The 17,999-nt window shown below is 45.3% G+C and overlaps 2 protein-coding genes across 2 annotated transcripts; both read right to left on the minus strand.

Annotated features, from left to right (window-relative positions):
- Window positions 1-120: 120 nt before the first annotated feature.
- Window positions 121-2,784, minus strand: LOC129751526 (zinc finger protein 26-like). The gene is made up of 4 exons (XM_055747079.1): window positions 2,656-2,784; window positions 1,818-2,078; window positions 638-1,753; window positions 121-569 (listed from the first exon to the last, which is right to left on the minus strand). Exons 2-4 carry the CDS (start codon window positions 2,048-2,050, stop codon window positions 185-187), a joined length of 1,734 nt encoding a protein of 577 aa, XP_055603054.1. The 5' UTR covers window positions 2,051-2,078; window positions 2,656-2,784; the 3' UTR covers window positions 121-184.
- A 548-nt stretch (window positions 2,785-3,332) lies between these two features.
- LOC129742421 (uncharacterized) lies at window positions 3,333-17,729 on the minus strand. Its single transcript, XM_055734321.1, has 7 exons — window positions 16,134-17,729; window positions 15,828-15,980; window positions 10,013-15,759; window positions 9,872-9,948; window positions 9,730-9,810; window positions 8,956-9,665; window positions 3,333-3,765 (listed from the first exon to the last, which is right to left on the minus strand). Exons 1-3 carry the CDS (start codon window positions 17,727-17,729, stop codon window positions 12,649-12,651), a joined length of 4,860 nt encoding a protein of 1,619 aa, XP_055590296.1. The 3' UTR covers window positions 3,333-3,765; window positions 8,956-9,665; window positions 9,730-9,810; window positions 9,872-9,948; window positions 10,013-12,648.
- Window positions 17,730-17,999: the final 270 nt, after the last annotated feature.

Below are 17,999 nucleotides of genomic sequence, written 5' to 3' on the forward strand. Positions count from 1 at the left end.
AATTATCATTACTCCCAAGATTTTAGAAAAAAAAAAACAAATCTTGGATCGGAATACAGGCGGGAAATTTCGAAGTTGAATCATACATATTTCTTCATAGAACGATGCTTCGTACGTAATTTTAATGTTTCAACTATTTCGTTGTGAAGCTTCTCGTTTCTTATCGCTATGGTTCTGACAATTATCATTTGTTACTTTCCTCTAGACCATGCATCGTCCGACGATGTCTCCTCAGAATATGGTTATTGGCAAGGCCTTTGCCGCAAATCTCGCACCTGTGTCTGTGATGCTTCTCGTGAACCCGTGCCAGATGGTCTGTCAAACGGGTTTTGTTTGGGAACCGCTTGTCGCAGATTTTGCAATGAAAGCTTGCCTGGTGAACACTTTTGATGTGCATAGTTAAGTTGAATTCTGTTGTAAACTGAGCCTTACAATCGGGACATTTCTTGTAAGGATAGCTATCACCGGAATGATCTTTGCCAATGTGCTCTGTGAGTTTCATCGATTTGATAAACGTTTGTTCACAGAGAAGACATTTGAAGATGGCCGAATCCTTCAAGTGATAGTTTCTGCAAAAGACAATAGAACATTATTAGTAAAATTGAAGTTTTTAAGTTAACAATGCATGAACACTTACTTCATATGTTGATGGAGCAAGCCCTTCGAGATGAACGATTTGTGACAAAGAGAGCATGGAAAACGAATTCCTTGATGCGTTCGGAGGTGAACCTTTAAAACCGAAATAGTTTTAAAGGCTTTGCTGCACGTTTCACATTTGAATTTCCGTTTGTCAGAATGTTTGAAGTCTTTATGAGTCCTCAGTGTATTGATGTCGCAAGCCTTAAATCCACAGATGTCACAAGTTGTCCTTTCAGTGTGCACTAACACGTGCTTTCTGAGGTTCAACTTGGTGTAAAATTTTTTCGGACAATCCGCACATTTCAGAAACGGATAGTCTTCGTCGGGGTGCGTTTTCTTAACATGTTCCACCAACTCAGAAAGCGTGCAGAGTCTGGATGGACAGATCAGACAAGGAAAATTGGTCAGGTTCCTCGGAACCTTCTGATGGATATGTCTGACGTGGGCAGCAAGGCCGTAGCTACTTTTGAATGTCTCATTACACTCGGAACACGAATAGGGTTTGTCCAAACCATGAACATCCAGATAGTGCTTATCCAGAATTGCCATTTTCGGAAAAATCTTGTTGCATATGCTACATTGGAGCAACTTTCTTCTGCAGGCTTTACACTTTGCTGAGTGCAGTTGTAATTTTTTCTGTGTCATAAACTTTCTGTCACATCCTTCACATGTTATGATTGACGGTTCTTCCGTTGGTAGCTCATCTTTAATCTCATTATTCGATACTGATCCATGAGCTGCTGTTGAACTTTCGATTTTAACAGATGACTCAGAATCTGAAAAATGACGAGTCGTTTTTACAGTTTCAAAAAGATAATTTTCTCTAGAAAAATTTTCCTCAGCATCATTTACAGCTGCTAATAAATTGTCGTAGTTTCGTCTAGCACGACTGAAAAATACCAACGTCGATTTTATTCCTTCAAGTTTCTCCTCACATTCCCGGCACATTTTGCTCGAAATGTTACTATGGGATGCGATTATTTTTCTGATAAAATTTTCACCGTTGAAGTTGTGCAGAATCGATTGAAGACAATCTTCACTATCCCTCACATCGGCCTCCGGATACAGTTGTAGGCACAATTTGCATGTCACTATTGTTATCGGATTCCCATCGCTGGAAGAAAACAGGGAATGAAATTATGATTCGAAACGCTAGAACAACTCTGAAGCAACTTTACCTGCCCCGGAATCCGGTCGGTTCCATGTAGTGCTTATCGAAAAACAGTTGTTCGGTGCCGCCGAAATGATCGTCACAAATTTCGCACGAATCGAACGACCAGCCTGCGCTCCAGGAACTTCCCAGTTGACAACCGGTCTGGACGGCCTGTAGCCACCGGTTGGCAAGCATCGCATTCTGAGGAAACGTGCGCAACCGCTTGACGGAGCTACAGGTTGGCACGATGCAAGGCATTACGAAGCGGTCCCTGGATCACTGCTACCTGGAAAGTGTAACAATTATATTCGATATAAATTGTTAGACGTACTCGACGTACGCGCATCAAACCTTTATAATTATATGATAAACAAAAACACGGTTGGGTAAAAGTTTTGGTACCGTGAACGGCCCTAATTCTGCGCAGTTAAGGATTTTTCAAATGTGTTATGTTATAAAAAATTTAGCTTTCAATGAATATCCTCAAAATTTTGTGTACAGTCGGGATAACTAACAAACTTAACGGCAAAAATAATCAGAGCTCGATTTTGGAACAAAAATGTGGATTATTTACAACATTTGGGAAAAATGCAAGTGGCCCTTATTCTGCGCACTATTTTCTATTTGTTCCTAATTCTGCGCATATGTCCCATATTCTGCGCACCCAAATAAAACCAATATACCACTCCGTACTGAAAAGACCAACATTTAATTTACTTAAAATGTATTAAAAAGCATGTTTTACGCTATTGCAAATTGCAAAATATGAAAAAGGGCCAATTCAAGCCCTGGATCTTTGAAGCTTATGTGACACTTTCTTTCACTATTTCTTACAGATGCTTTTTTCCTGCTTTCCCGCTTACCAAATATTTGTTGATCGATCATGTTGTTCGCGGGTCTGGTCAAACTAACTTGTTTCGTTGGTGTGCAGTGCAGACTATTCCGACATACAGAAGCAGTTCCGGCGGGTCACAAAATCGCCCCAGCCGGGGGAACTACGTGCTGCTTCATTTGGCTTACTATCAGTCAGTATCAGTTAGTCAACGAGTGCGAGTGAGCGGGTGAATCGAGAGAAGCTTCGCGTAGTTCCCCCAGCTGGGACGATTCCGCGGCCCGCCGGAACCGCTTGTGTATGTCGGAACAGTCTGTACAGTTGGAACTGAACGATAAACACGCGAATACGATAGAGAACGGAAATCAAGATTTTCTATTTTTTGTCAACAAAACATGTAGATACGAAGGGATTCCTAACGGCGCGTTCGTAAATTGATTTTTTTGGGTGATGCATCAGTCGATTGATTTGTTTGGTAGATGTCAAATCACTTTCCATATGCTTTTGCATACGTTTGTTTGGAATTTACGAACGCCAGCATCGATAAAAAAAATCACTTCGATAGAAAAAATCAATTTACGAACACGCCGTAAGAAACTCCCAACAACTTTACGACTACCCTATCTTCATACAAACTTATTAGAAAACTGTAATTAAACGTCTCCTAACTCCCTGCATTCAATTCCTTGCAACCTTAACATCAGTTCTCTCCGGTGTTTTCATTCTGCGCATTAGGAACATAAGTAAACAAATGGTGTCAAATTCTGCGCATTGCTTAAATCATTGTTTTGATTTGAAAAACCATTTTTATCTAAATTTTTTTTGGCAGTCATTTTTTTTTTTATTTACAGGTAGCTTTATTAAGGCATTTAACTCATAAAGTTTTTTTTTGCCGAGTATTCACTTTCACTTTTATGTGGTGTTAGTAAGAGGGGGGCCGTAATCGTCGCGGCTACTCAACTGTTAATTGATTAACTAAGAGGGAGGGAAAGAGGATTGTGTAGGGTCACTCTCGAGAACAGATTTCCGTCTTTGGTCGGTGGTGGCTTCCTGTAGCGTGGTTTCGTAAGCTACCGCAGGTATTGTGTTCCTGGCCAGCCTTCATTCCGGTGTTATCGAACCGGTCGGACGAGAGGTTGTTCTAATGAATAGACGAAAAGAGCATTAGATAGAGTAAAGACAGAGAGGAAGAGGACTAAACGACCAAGTCAGACATTTTAAGATATTTGTATATAGGGTACAAATATTCAAGATCTAAGTTTGCCAAGATGTCTCGAATTGGAACCCCAGGTAGTTTACTTCGGGCCCTAAGGGTATCCAGTAGCCAAGCCCTCGATCGATCAAACCGTTCACACGTCCACACAACATGATCAATGTCGTGGTAGCCATTCCCACAAACACAAACATTGCTTGTAACTAGTTGTATACGAAACAAATGCGCGTCAAGCCGGCAGTGATTTGACATGAGCCGAGAAACCACGCGAATGAAATCGCGACTCATGTTAAAATGCTTAAACCATGCCTTCGTCGGAACCTTAGGGATAATCGTATGGAACCAACGTCCCTTTGTGCCATTATCCCAGCTAGACTGCCAAGCGTTAATCGCTAAAGTGCGAGGTATTGAAAAATATTCATTGTAAGTTATTATCCTCTCAAAAATTTCACCTTGTAACGCGCCCACCTTAGCCAATGAGTCCGCATTCTCATTGCCTTGAATAAGACAATGAGACGGGATCCAAGCTAAGGTAATCCTGTACGAATTTTCGATCAAAGCGCCCAATATCCCTGAAATTTCCAGCAAAAAATGGGAAGAGCGCTTCATCAGTTTCATCGATCGAATCGCCTCAACGGAGCTGAGACTATCCGAATAGATGAAATAGTGGTCTACGGGCAGTGTGCGAATGTGTTCCAAGCTACAATAAATTGCGGCTAATTCAGCAACGTAAACGGAGCATGGCTCTCGAAGCTTGAACGAAGCTTCAAAGCGCTCATTGTACACTGCGAAACCAGTCGCGCCGTCGATTCTAGAACCATCAGTAAAGAACATTTTTGTAGGGTCAATTTCACGTACTTTTGATGCAAAGATTGAAGGAATGACGTGGGGTCGGACGTGATCTGGTATTCCACGGATGTCAGCGGTCATGGACAGATCGAATCTTATCAAGGAACTGCTAATAGGGTAAAAGTGACTCGTGTCCGAATTTAATAAAGAAGGATTTATTTCTAATTGACTAAAAGTTTCATAATTGTTTACATATTTTACTAGCGGATTAATATTCATAAGCCTTTCCAAATTTTCTATCACCAAAGGATTCATAGTAACACTTCGAATTAGGAAACGTAGCGATAAATCGAAGAACCGATTTTTCAACGGCATTATTCCCGCCAGTACTTCGAGACACATCGTATGTGTCGACTGCATACAACCCATGGCAATACGCAAACAACGATACTGTATTCGTTCTAGTTTAATCAAGTGGGTTTGCGCGGCGGACCCAAAGCAAAAGCTTCCGTATTCTATGACCGACAGTATCGTTGTTTGGTATAACCTGATGAGGTCCTGTGGATGAGCACCCCACCAGGTTCCAGTAATCGTTCGAAGAAAATTGATTCTCTTTTGGCATTTTTGAGTCAAGTACCTAATATGTTTTCCCCAGAGGCATTTAGAGTCGAACCAGACACCCAAATATTTAAAACTAAGAGATTGAGTTAGAGTTCTACCCATCATAAGGAGCTCTATTTGAGGAGGGGAATGCTTCCTTGAAAAAACTACTAACTCGGTTTTACTAGGCGAAAACTCGATGCCTAGATTCCTGGCCCAATGTGATAAATTATTTAGAGTTTCTTGTAACGGAGGTTTAATTTGAGTGCCTTTTTTACCTGTGATATGAACAACACAGTCATCCGCAAGCTGTCTTAGCGTACAATTTTGTGCCATACAAGCATCGATTTCTCGGACATAAAAGTTGTATAGCAGGGAGCTTAAACATGAGCCTTGGGGTAGACCCATGTAACTAATTCGTTCAACTTTGGTTTCTCCATGACTAAAATGCATGATTTTTTCAGACAACAGGTTATAAAGAAAATTATTCAATATTGGTGAAAGTCCGCAAGAGTTAAGATTACTAGATAGCACTTCTATGGACACCGAATCGAATGCCCCTTTGATGTCCAGAAATACTGCCCCCATCTGCTCTTTTTGGGCAAACGCCAATTGAATGTCTGATGAAAGTAATGCTAGACAGTCGTTCGTACCCTTTCCTCTACGGAATCCAAATTGTGTACTTGACAAGAGATTGTTTGATTCAACCCATTTATCCAGCCGAAAGAGAATCATTTTTTCGAGTAATTTCCGGAGACACGAGAGCATTGCGATCGGCCTATACGAATTGTAATCAGAAACTGGTTTTCCCGGTTTTTGGATGGCGATAACTTTCACCTGTCTCCATTCATGCGGCACAATGTTCATCTCTAAACACTTATTGAATAAATTCAACAAGCGTTTCTTAGCGGTATCTGGCAGATTCTTCAACAAGTTGAATTTGATTCTGTCCAGTCCGGGAGCGGAATTGTTACATGACCAGAGCGCAAGTGAAAGTTCGACCATCGAGAATTGATCCTCCGTTTCGGAACTATTCTCTGTATCCCGATAGTTTTTCTGAGCTGGTACTGCGTCTGGACAGACCTTTTTCGCGAACTGTGTCAGCCAACGACTCGAGCTTTCCTCACTTTCGTTCGAAGGTGTATGATTTCGCATGTTTCGAGCTGTTCTCCAAAGCGTGTGCAGTGACGTTTCTCGAGATAACCCATCTACGAATCGCCGCCAGTACCCACGTTTCTTGCCCCTGATCAAGTTCTTGAACTTGCGTTCCAAGGACAAGTAACGTTGGAACTTCTCTGGCAATCCAGTTCTGCGAAACTCAATAAACGCCTTGCATTTTTCACCTCGCGCGCGTGAGCAGTCTCCATCCCACCATGGAGTGGGAGGCCGTTTCTGTATCGTCGAGCTTTCATTCCGTCTGACCTGTGCCCCGATTGCACAGTCCACAATTGTCCCGGAAATAAAACTGTACTCTGCCTCCGGAGGCAGTTCATCCGTTGAGTCGATGGCTTCAAAGACACCTGATGCATACTTTTTCCAATCTATATTCTTTGTGAGGTCATAAGGAATATTGATCTCTTCGGGTGGACTACGACCACTGGTGATAGAAATATTGATAGGCAAATGATCGCTTCCCTGAGGGTCTTGGATTACCTTCCACGTACAATCCAAGCTCAGAGAGGAAGAAGCTAAAGAAAGGTCTAAAATACTATGCTGTGATTGGGATCCATTAATTCGAGTCACTTCCCCATTGTTTAAGACAGTCATGTTGAAGTCGTCGCACAGCTCATATATCATGTTAGCACGATCATCATCACGTGAGCTACCCCAGCCCACGCCATGGGAGTTGAAGTCTCCCAGAACTAGTCGGGGTTCTGGAAGAAGTGAAATAATATTCGCCAATTGGTTCCCGCTCACGCTTGAATTTGGCGGAATATATACCGAGGCTAGGCAAAGGTCTTGGCCTTTAATTCTAGCTTGGCAACTGACGACTTCAATACCTGGAGATGGTTGTAGTGGAATACGATAGAAAGAGTGGCATTTCTTGATCCCCAAAAGAACGCCACCTCCTCTTTGCCCATCTCGATCCAGGCGAATAATATTGTGGCTATGGAAGTTGAAATCAGTGTTTGGAGAGAGCCAAGTTTCGCATAAGGCGAACACATCACAATTCAAATTGTGTACCAATACTTTAAAGGAGTCTAATTTTGGTAAAATACTTCTGCAGTTCCATTGCAATACAGAAACAATTTCTCTTACCTCAGTGGACGAGTTATTCATCAAAAGAAATTGCTTCTGCGATGAGGGTCATAGTACAAGCTTTCTTTTTCAAGACTTCTCTCAAAAGAGGTACAAACATATTAATCATAGTCCTCCAACCTGCTGGTACACTGAAAAAGTCCAAGATGAACGCAACAATTTCCGAAAATTTCATCTTACCATCAGATGAAAAGCTGGGCAAACTGTTCGACGATGGATCAGATGCAGTTTCTCTGGGAATTGTTGCATTCCTGTTAGCTACTGATGGTCCTGAATTCTGAAGGGAAGTCTGGGGTTTTGACTTACCAGAAAGTGGAGGGAAGTCCTTCGGGGACGGATTAAAACCCGGAGGTCTCTGAATAGGAGGGGTAGAATAACTATTTCCACTTTGAGGATTTTTTGTTTTATTAACTTTGCTGGCAGCTGATCGGGGTTGTGTGTTAGTTGTGCGTTTCCTTTTTGGAGCCTGTGAAACATTTTTTTTAACAAATGGCCCAGCTGATGTTCCTTCACATGGATCCTCCCCTTCGGATTCATACTCACTTAGAAGGCCAAACTGGTTCTCTGAGACGATTGGCAAAGACTTCATCAGCATGTCTCTATATGATTTCTTAGAGCGGGTTTTTAAAGAAGTCTTGATTTTTTCCCGGCGCGATATGTACTTCGGACACGCCGAGAGAGCATGAGATTCCTCGCCTGTGCAATACAAACACTTGCTTAATGCTTGTATATTTTGGCAGTCATGTTCAGAATGATTTTATCTTTCACGTAAAGGCATTTCCAATGAGAAAATTCTGTTTAAAACGGTTTCATTTGATCTTTTTGTTTTCCTAACGCTTAAGCTGTACTGCTAACGCCGGCCATTTTTCAACGTTTGCTTCCTACATTTATTTTGATTTATTCCATTTCTCGCGAACAATTCTTCAGTTTTCAAAATGATTGGAAGCATTTTGAAGATAAACAGTAACTGAAGAGATTCAGCTTTTTTCATGAATATTTTGTTCATCACATCTTGAAATATTTCTGTTTGAATATGAAAATGCGCAGAGTTTGGGACTGCGCAGAATTAGGGCCGTTCACGGTACACCGGGTACACCCTCATGCTTTATTCCTCGTAGGTTCAGAGACCGGGAACGTAAAGAATGTGATAATACCACAAAAATCAGTTTTGAATATTTACGGCGCGTTCGTAAATTGATTTTTTGGGTGATTCATCGAATTTTTTGGTAGATGTCATGCTTTTGCATACAGTTTGTTTGATTTACGAACGCCAGAATCGATAGAAAAAATCACTTCGATAGAATAAATCAATTTACGAACACGCCGTTAATATCACGAATTTAGAGGCGTTAACAAAGATGCCCGATGTAGAAGAGGCTATTCGTGGGCGATGCCACATGAATGAAAAATAATGGCTTCAATGAATTTTGGCAAAACACACCCCACATTCCCCTATTAGCGTGTACTCACCGCATTCTCGCCGAATGGATCCCTCTCGTACGGCACCTCGCCTGCCCTGCATGCGTCCGCCGCCTTTTGATAGAGCGCCGATCGGATGGCACCTCTTGCCTATTCTGTTATTTGGCCGCCCTACGACCGGGGCCGGTAGGTGGCACCTTGATGCCGCTGCTGCTGTTTCGGCCGCCCTAAGCCTTGGGCCGATTGGTAGCACCTTGATGCCGCTGCTGCTGTTTCGGCCGCCCTAAGCCTGGGGCCGATTGGTGGCACCTTGGCGCCGCTGCTGCTACTCGGCCGTCCAAAGACCGGAGCCGATTGGTGGCACCTTGATGCTGCTGCTGCTGCTCGGCCGTGGACCCTCTCTGCCGGAAGACCTCCACTTTTCTTCACGGCAGAGTTCCGGGCGTCCGAGTTATTGTGGTGCTGCTCGGCGATTCAGAGTACCGATTGGCAGCACTGCATGAATTCTGGCCCTTCGCCTACGGCGCCTCCTGGGGTCTACCAGGGGGCTGCTGATCTTCGTCTGGGTTGTTCGGCTCGCGTGCCAATGCCCTACGCCTGCGGCGCCTCCTGGGAACTACCAGGGGGCAGCTGATTTTTTCCTTCGACTGTCGGCTCTCGGGCCAATGGGGATGTGCGCCGGAATTTATGCCACCGGAGCAGTGCCCGAAACCGCCTTGGAATCCAGCACTATGAAGAATAAAAGGGGGAAAAAGGGCCGCCTTCGCGAAAGCCCGTATAAGTTACCAGATCCCTTTTCTTCCTCTGTTCTATTCGGCAAATTACCTCTGCGACCCTTTCCTGACGCTTGCCTTCTCTTCCTTGAGCTCCTGACCGGGGAATCGAGCTTCCTCACAATGGGCTGCGCTAGAAGCGATAAAAGAGCCGGTATGATTTTTGGGAATGGCTTTGTGGTACGGGTTGTTACCTATGCTTTGCTGGCTGGATTCCGTGCAAAGAATGCACGTGGCGTGGCCGGGTTTTCCTTTGTTGGCAGCGTAGCAGCTGTAATAAAAATTGCATTTTTTTTTTCCAATGCTTTGCGCCAACGAATTCCGGGGTTACATACCTCCTGCTGGTGCTGATGCTGGACTCGATCCTCGGGCTTCTTCGGCTGGTAAGACCGGGTTTTTTTTTTCGCACGCAATACACCACTTCCCGATTTTGAAGGCACTTTTCTCCGTCTATTCACGACGGTACTTGGAACGAGATGGCGGATCTGTTCCGCGTGGCCCGTTTGACAGCTCTTGTTGCACGCTGCATTTACTTTCCCCTTTTTTGGGTGCTCTTAACATCAAAATGTACGCTTGGCAGATTTTAACCGATTTTGGTTTCATAATAGCAACACGCTAATTTTACTCTATGTGGGGATGGGTTTTTATGTGTTAGTTTGCCAATCGCTCGTATCGTGAAATATTTTATGACTAATAAATAACTTAGCTATAACCTTAAATGCAACACAACATTGCTGCTTTGGTAGAATTTTTCATGGATCATGATAAGGATCCATGAAAAATTCATAATCACGCCACTAGGAGTTCGAAGGAGATATTAAAATCGACGGCTGTGTCGAGAAAACCTCGTACTGATGTCACCCTGCAGTGGTGAGTTTCTTCAAAACTAAAGACAATAAACTATATCTCTACGCCAACGGGTCTTGGCAAAATCCAAATCAAATCTAAGCCAACGAGTTATGGCAAATGTGTCGATAATTACCAGTATATCTGGCAGAAAGAAACTCCTTCGAATCCTTAAAACAATCCACTTAATAACATCCACCTCAGCAGCATACGAAAATCCAAAATCAAATGGTTATTGATAGAGATAATAACCTAGATCTTACAAATAGAACTTAACAAACGAAATTTAGGTGGGAACTTAACTGGTTTATACTAAAAGCAACAGAAGTCTAAGGAAAAGAGGGATTTAATCCTCTTAATTACCAAGGGCCCGGAATAGAGGTTATACCGCGCCTCCAGATCGCGTTCCTTTTGATATTTCCTTGGCAACCCCCTTGACAACTGTGCATGATCCATTATGTATCATTTTGTGAGGTTGGTGATTTGTGGTCAAGTCTGAATCGGACAGTTGAACTGTCGACACCATTTCAGGCGAGGGTAATTTGTGGTTCCGCTGCGCGTATTTTGGGGTGTGGACCGTGGTAGATGGTGTTCTCATAGCTTGTGGTGTTGACAAAGTTGGTAGATAACTTTTGAGAATTTCGTCTAGATCGGGAAGTCGTAATCGGGAGTTGACATGGTTGGTTAAAGATAGTCTTGATCGGGAAGTCGTAATCGGGAGTTGACATGGTTGGTTGAAGATAGTCTTGATCGGGAAGTCTTAATCGGGAGTTGTCATGGTTGATTGAAGATGGTCTTGATCTGGTAGTCTTGATCGGGTAGTCTTGATCGGGTAGTCTTAATCGGGAGGTCTTAATCGGGAGTTCCTTGTAGATGTACTTGTTCGGTTTTCTTATTTCTGGGAAGCCTGGTCAGCTATGGTCCTCCGGACTAGGAGAAAGTCAGCAGGAATCTTGCAACCTCTTTCAAGCTACCCTGGGCGTTGTCCTGATTCGTCCTGTTGATACTGTGCTGAATAAGCAGGGTTCGTGTTTGCGGGACAAAATCGGATATTGCTGCTGCTGCGAATGAGCTCCCTCAGACGGGGCCTTCTTCCGGAGTCGTCGAGCATGGCAGATAGTTGTGGATTTGACGATGGACGTATTTTTACATCGGCGATGGTCTTGTTGGTTACCTTGAGTAGCGGACATAGCTGGACTTGTTACTGTACTCTCGAGGAGGTAGATGAGAGATATTGCTCGCTGCGTTTTCCAGATGCACGATTTTTCCCGATCGGCCTAACGGTATTTCCTGCGCTGTTGCGCTTGGTTGACAGGCGTTGGCTGTGGTCATAGCTGGAGGTCTTGTATTGATTTGGAGATTGATAGGGTTGGTGGATGATCTCCTAGTTGTAGTAGTAACGACTGGCGTGTTTTCACCTCGGGAGGCTCTTGTTGACTACCTTGGGTAGCGGTCATAGCTAGATTATTGGCGTGTGGCTTTTGACAGTTAGCGAGAGAGAGTCGATATGGTAGTAGCGGCCGTCATGATGTCTACTCCTCACAACTTCTTCGCTTAACTGTATTCTATGGTGCTGAATCCTCTTCTTGATGTCCTGACAATCCTTTCAATTGCAGCGACGTGGTGTTTGGAGCTGCTGTACTTGACTTTCCGAACATTCCAATATCCCGAACCTGGATGGGTTCTCTGCGATGGTGTATAGCGCCTGGCTACGGTGGCTCACCAGTGCTACTATCCCCTGCGCTGCTACGCTGCTTCAAGATGACAGGATTGCATTCTGGACAATGAGTGGCGGCAATCCCACGCAAGGTTGCCAGCCCTCTCCAAGTTCTGACGAACTTCCTGGCAGAGTTCTCAGAGTCCTTTCAGCCGACGCTGGTCTCGCGCAAGGCCGTTGTCTCCTTCATAAACGCCTACTTCGTTGTGTTCGTCGGTATCCTAGCGACGAATTAGCATCAGCTGTGCTTCATTGAGTTGTTCGAATGGAAGAGTTCTGCATAATTTACTCCGAGTTGTTGGGGGCGAGGTTTCAAAGACGATGTTGGTCCTTCAGCCTTCTCCATTTCGTATTTTGTGCTCCGCGTGAGCTTGTGGTCAGCGTTGTTGCTTACATAGCTTGAATATCTTAGTCTGGTTTGATGTCCTTCACGTGGTAGCGACCTCGCTTTCCGGTCACGACATCCTCCAGAGTGTAGAGATTGGCTCCCAGCTTTTCTTTAACGATAGCTGGAATAAATTTGGGGTCCAGTTTCTTGTTGATATGGTCCGCCTTCGAAGAAAGAACAAACGAGCGGCGCCATACTAGCTCGCCCGGTTGAAAGGACACAGTCCGCTTTTGTAGATCGTAGCGCTTCTTTGTCTTCTCGTGGGTCTTCTTGATCCGCTGTTGGATGAATTTGTGAATCCTGTTGATCGTGGATAGCCGCATCTCCTGCGCGACCTTTGGATCGTCCGACACGTTCAAGTCCTGCAGAGTGTAGAGGTCCGTGTGCAACAGAAGTTCCCTGCCGAAGTTGGCGAAGTGCGGGCTGACTCCGGTTGATTCGTGCTTCGCACTGTTGATAGCTGCGGTGATGGCGGCCAGGTTCTTGTCCCACTCTCGATGATCTTCCTCCAACAACGATCGAACACAAGTGATAAGAACTCTGTTCACTCGCTCGGCGTTGTTGACCTGCGGTGCGTAGAAAGCGGTCTTCATGTGGATGATGTTGTGACGGCTTAGCAGCGCCCGAAACACCTGCGACTCGAACTGCTTGCCGTTATCTGATAGAATAATCCTCGGTCTGGAGAACTTGAGGAACACCTTTTCTTCCAAAAACTCGACCATCTTGCTCGAATCGGCTGCTCGCATCGGGTGAGCAATGACGTATTTGGTGATCCAATCGACGATGACCAGAAGAACTGTGTTGCCCTTCTTAGATCTGGTGAGCGGCCCGACGAAGTCAATGGATATTAACTCCCACGGTACCTTTGCTGGCTTGAGCTTCCCCATCTGCGGCATCATTCTTATATTGGGCGCTTTACTAGCCTTGCACGTAGTGCATGCTTTGACGTAACGGGCGACGTTGTCCTGCATCTTCGGCCAGTAATAGTGCTGCTGTAGTTTGTGCCACGTCTTCTGGAATCCTAGATGCGCTGCTGATGGTGCGTCGTGATATCGACGAATGAGTTCTGCTCGGTGGTTTTCCGGAACAACTTTCTTCCATCGATGCGTGATTAAACCAGCCTCATCCTTACAATGACAATTTTTGTAGAGCTCGTTGTTCGCGATACGGAAATCGGGATATTTATCGCCTTTCCTTTCCACCTGCTTGACGATGTTCTTGTACCATGGATCATTCTCCTCGGATATTGAAAACACTAGCGAACAGACTACTCTGGATAGCGCATCTGGTACGGTGTTGCAGCTGCCCTTCCGGTACCTGATTTCGAAGTCGAACGCGTTGAGTCTCAAAAGCCATCTGCTCATCAAAGCTGTGGGGTTCTTTAAAGTTTTCAGGTAGCTGAGGGCGGAATGGTCACAGTAGACGACGAAACGTACCCCTTCTATATACCCACGAAACTTTTCTATCGCACGAATAACTGCTAAGCACTCTTTTTCTGTAACTGTGTATTTTCGCTCCGACGAAGATAGCTTCTGGGAAAAATAACTGATCGGGTGTTCTTCTCCCTCGACGTCCTGCGTCAATACAGCACCAATCGCGACGTCACTAGCGTCGCATGCTATCGAGAACGGTTTTGTATAGTCCGGCATCGCAAGTACTGGCGCGGTGACTAGAGCTGACTTGAGTTTTAGAAAAGCTTCTTCTGCTGCTGTTGTCCATCGAAATTTGATCTTGGCTTTCGTGAGCTCCGTGATTGGTGCAGCGATTCGTGAGAACTCTGGAATGAAGCGTCGATACCATCCACATAAGCCTAGGAATCTTTGAACTTCCTTTCGTGTACTTGGAACTGGAAATTTGACGATGCTCTCCACCTTTTCCTCGTCGACCCTCCATCCTCCTTCACTGAGAACGTAGCCCAAATATTTTATGCGTTGGCGACAGAACTTGGATTTTTCCGGAGAAATGGTGAGATTCGCCTGACGTAGTCTGGTTGCCACTTCTTGAAGAACTGCTACGTGCTCGTCAAACGTTTTGGAGCAGATAATGATGTCGTCCAAATAATGAAAGACGAATGGCTCCATGTCCGCGAAAAGATGTGTCATTAGTCTTGCGAGTCCTTGACTTGCCGTACAGATGCCAAAAGGAACAACCTTAAATTGGTAGTGACCACGGGATGGTACAGTGAATGCTGTTAAGGGTCGTGACTTTTGTTGGAGCGGCATTTGCCAGAAGGCATCCTTCAAGTCAATTGAAGATATGTACGAGCATCCTCCGAGGTTATTAATGATTGCGGAGATCTGCGGTATCGGATAACCTTCGTTCACCATGATTGAGTTCAGGTGTCTTGCGTCTAAACATACCCGGTATCTGCCATCTTTCTTCTTAACCGCTACCAGTGGATTGTTCCACGGCGAGAACACTGCTTCTTCGATCACGTCTAGGGATAGCATTCGGTCGACTTCCTTGTTGACTTCCGCTAGGACGTACTGTGACATTGGGTAGTACCGTTGCTTCCTTGGCGGCGCATTTCCGACGTCGATTTGATGTTCGTAGATCTGCGTCCTGCCAAGCTTACCATCTTCTGCCTTCGGAAATATGCGTACCACTTGGTCTAGTCGCTTTTGCTGTTCTGGTGAAAGCGCCTTCATCGGTTCTGCATCTTGTTCAATTTCATTGTTCATTATCGAGAAGCACACTGCCTTGACGCCAAACGTTTGCCAGAAGTTCATGCCCATGATAGCGCAATCTGGCAAGCTAGGCACGAGTAGAACCGGCAAAATTTCGCTTCGATTGTTGTACGATATTGGCAGACGTGTGAAGTGATTGATCTGGTGTGGCGTTCCATCCGCTGTCTTGATCCCACCGTTCAGTGCTTCTTTTCGCAGTCCAAGCTCTTCTACGATCTGTGCTTTACTGCCACCTAACAAAGAACAGTTTGCACCACTGTCCAACAAAGCTGTGACTTTCTTTCCAAGAACGTCCAAAACGGCGTGTGGACGATTGTCATGTCCGGGATTGATAATGATAGAGTTGATGTCTAGTAAGTCGGGAGGTATTGAAGGTTGATAGCTGTGTTGCGAAGAATCTGGCCCTCCATCTACCACCTCCTCGCTGCGGCGTTTTCCGCTTCGCTGTTACAAACAAGACAGCTGCGTAACGTGTAACCTTTTCGACCGCATCTGTAGCAAAAGAGAATTGCCTGTGCCTTCGTGCAATCCGGAAACCTATGCCCCTCCTCATCGCAGTTCCAGCAAAGCGCTGGGCGGTACGCTGTATGCTGAACAGGATCTAGATCGTACATGTTGCTGCCTGCTTGCTGAAGCTGCTGGTTCTGGAGCTGTGGTTGATAGTGCTGTTGGAATTGCCGTTGAGGCTGCTGTTGTTGAAGCTGCTGCTGTTGTGGCTGCTGCTGCTGTTGAAGCTGCTGCCGCGGCGCCCATTTAGCTTGCTGTTGCAACGGATGTTGTATTCGATAGTTTTCCGCTTGACTGCCTTGCCGATTCACCAAATTGTTCTGACCTGCCGAAGTTGTGGGCGATTGTTGACGCTGTTCCGGTCGTTGTAGAGAGTGTTGCTGCTGTAGTCCTGTATTGAAACGATTCGATCTGCGCTCCAGTTGAAGCTTCATGGCACAAACTTGCTCGTACAGCTGGTTGAAGTCCCCTTGCAAACCGTTTGCTTCTTCTGGATCCACTAGATCTGCTTCAGTTTGGATAGCTGACGTTGAAGCCGCACCTTGCTGGGCCTCGTTCTCCACCGCATGTACTCTGTTGAAGCGTGGCTGTTGTATTGGAAGCCGATGCGATGGTGCTGAGTATGATGTGGCTCCGTACAACTGCTCGTCCGCCTCCACTGCTTGCAATCTCCCGAAACGCTGCTGCTGGTGTTGCTGCGACCGACTTGTTGTTGCTGGTGTTGCGAAGTTCGGTTCTAGTAAGTGGTTGTGCGGAATTGGAATTCTGCGCTGCTGGTTCAGCAATAGCCTTGTTTCGTCGAAGTTGCTGCAGACGTTGACCAGGTCCATCAGTGTCTTTGGCTGAGCGGCTGTTACTATTGTTGCATAGTCCATGTTCATATTTTTCTTGACTATGAATAACTTCTCCTCTTCCGTAAGTGGTGGATCGATGAAGCGGAATAGTGTAGAGATGTCACGGAAGAACTTATCGAACGTTTCGTTGGCACCTTGAAAACGAAAGCTGGCTTCTAACCTCAGGATCTGAGCGTATCCACTAGGCAGGAATTCACGTCGAATTTCTTGTTTAAATGCTTGCCAGGAATACAGGCGACGTTGGGCAAGTGCTCTGGAGTACCAGTCTAGGGCGTCTTCAAGCAACAGGTGCTTTATGGAAGCCAGAAGTGTCTGATCGTCGATTCCCTCTGATCTGGCAAATGTCTCCACTCGGTCTAGGAAAATGTTGAGGGACGTGGTGTCCTTTTCGCCTCGGAACTTGAAAGGCCAATTGTGAATCGCCTTCTGCATCCGCCTGTCGTAGTTGCTACCACTTCGGTTTGTAAAGCTGTCGTTCAACTGCTGCTGCCTCCTTTGTCGTTGTTGAATGTCGAACCGCAGTTCGTCCAGAACGTTCACAGCAGCCAGACCAGCCGAACTACCCGACCTCCGGATGATTACTTCCTCCGAGTCCCTCTGTCCTTGTCTGCCTCCTTGGAACGGAAGAGAAGACGGCTCAACATCCGCTTCTTGCATCCGTGCTCGTGCTCCTTCATCATTTCCGGCTGCTTGTGGCCTCGGTGGAATCGTCAACGCATCGCAGGCATCCCTACTGCTACTGTTCTCTGCCTGGATGGTCGGGACACTAGTAGAAAGACTAGTGTTTTCCGTTTCACTTAGCACCATATTGACTGCACTGTTCACGCACTCTATCTGAGCTAGCAGCGTCTCTACAAGCTCGCACACGACCCTACGCGTTTCCTCTAAATTCGCGACCACTGGAATCAGTGATAATCTTTGCCGGTAATGAAGCAATCTCGATTTCGCGCAAGCCATTTGATCGGCGTTTCTACTCTGGGTAGCTAAATCGACCTGATTCCTCAATTCAACAACTGCCCTCTGGCAGACCTCGATGTTCAACTCCGGCGACATTACGTGTTCCGAATTAACATAAATGGTGTCTCTAAGGGTGTCCTCTTGGACAAGAGCTTTTAACTTGACAACCCTAGCTCTTCTAGAGCATGGGGCTAGATTTGAAACATGGCGCAAGGCCAATTCATATTCCATCTCCTCATCATTAAGATGATACAAATCAATTTGTTTATTCATCATTCTTTATTAGGTTTATTAGGATCAAAAAACCAGACAAATGTGGACTTACAGATTACAAAATTACGATACGATACAAAAATTGAGCGATAA

Source organism: Uranotaenia lowii, chromosome 1 (genome assembly GCF_029784155.1).
Source record: "Uranotaenia lowii strain MFRU-FL chromosome 1, ASM2978415v1, whole genome shotgun sequence".
NCBI lineage: Eukaryota > Metazoa > Arthropoda > Insecta > Diptera > Culicidae > Uranotaenia > Uranotaenia lowii.

Coding starts and splice junctions, on each gene's coding strand:
- LOC129751526 (XM_055747079.1), bottom strand. CDS start 2,050: ATGCCTTGCATCGTGCCAACCTGTAGCTCCGTCAAGCGGTTGCGCACG. Junction 1,754..1,817: donor CCGACCGGATTCCGGGGCAG/GTAAAGTTGCTT, acceptor GTTTTCTTCCAG/CGATGGGAATCCGATAACAA. Junction 570..637: donor TTGCTCCATCAACATATGAA/GTAAGTGTTCAT, acceptor TGTCTTTTGCAG/AAACTATCACTTGAAGGATT.
- LOC129742421 (XM_055734321.1), bottom strand. CDS start 17,729: ATGTCGCCGGAGTTGAACATCGAGGTCTGCCAGAGGGCAGTTGTTGAA. Junction 15,981..16,133: donor CGGCAGGTCAGAACAATTTG/GTGAATCGGCAA, acceptor CAATTCCAACAG/CACTATCAACCACAGCTCCA. Junction 15,760..15,827: donor CGGATTGCACGAAGGCACAG/GCAATTCTCTTT, acceptor TGTTTGTAACAG/CGAAGCGGAAAACGCCGCAG.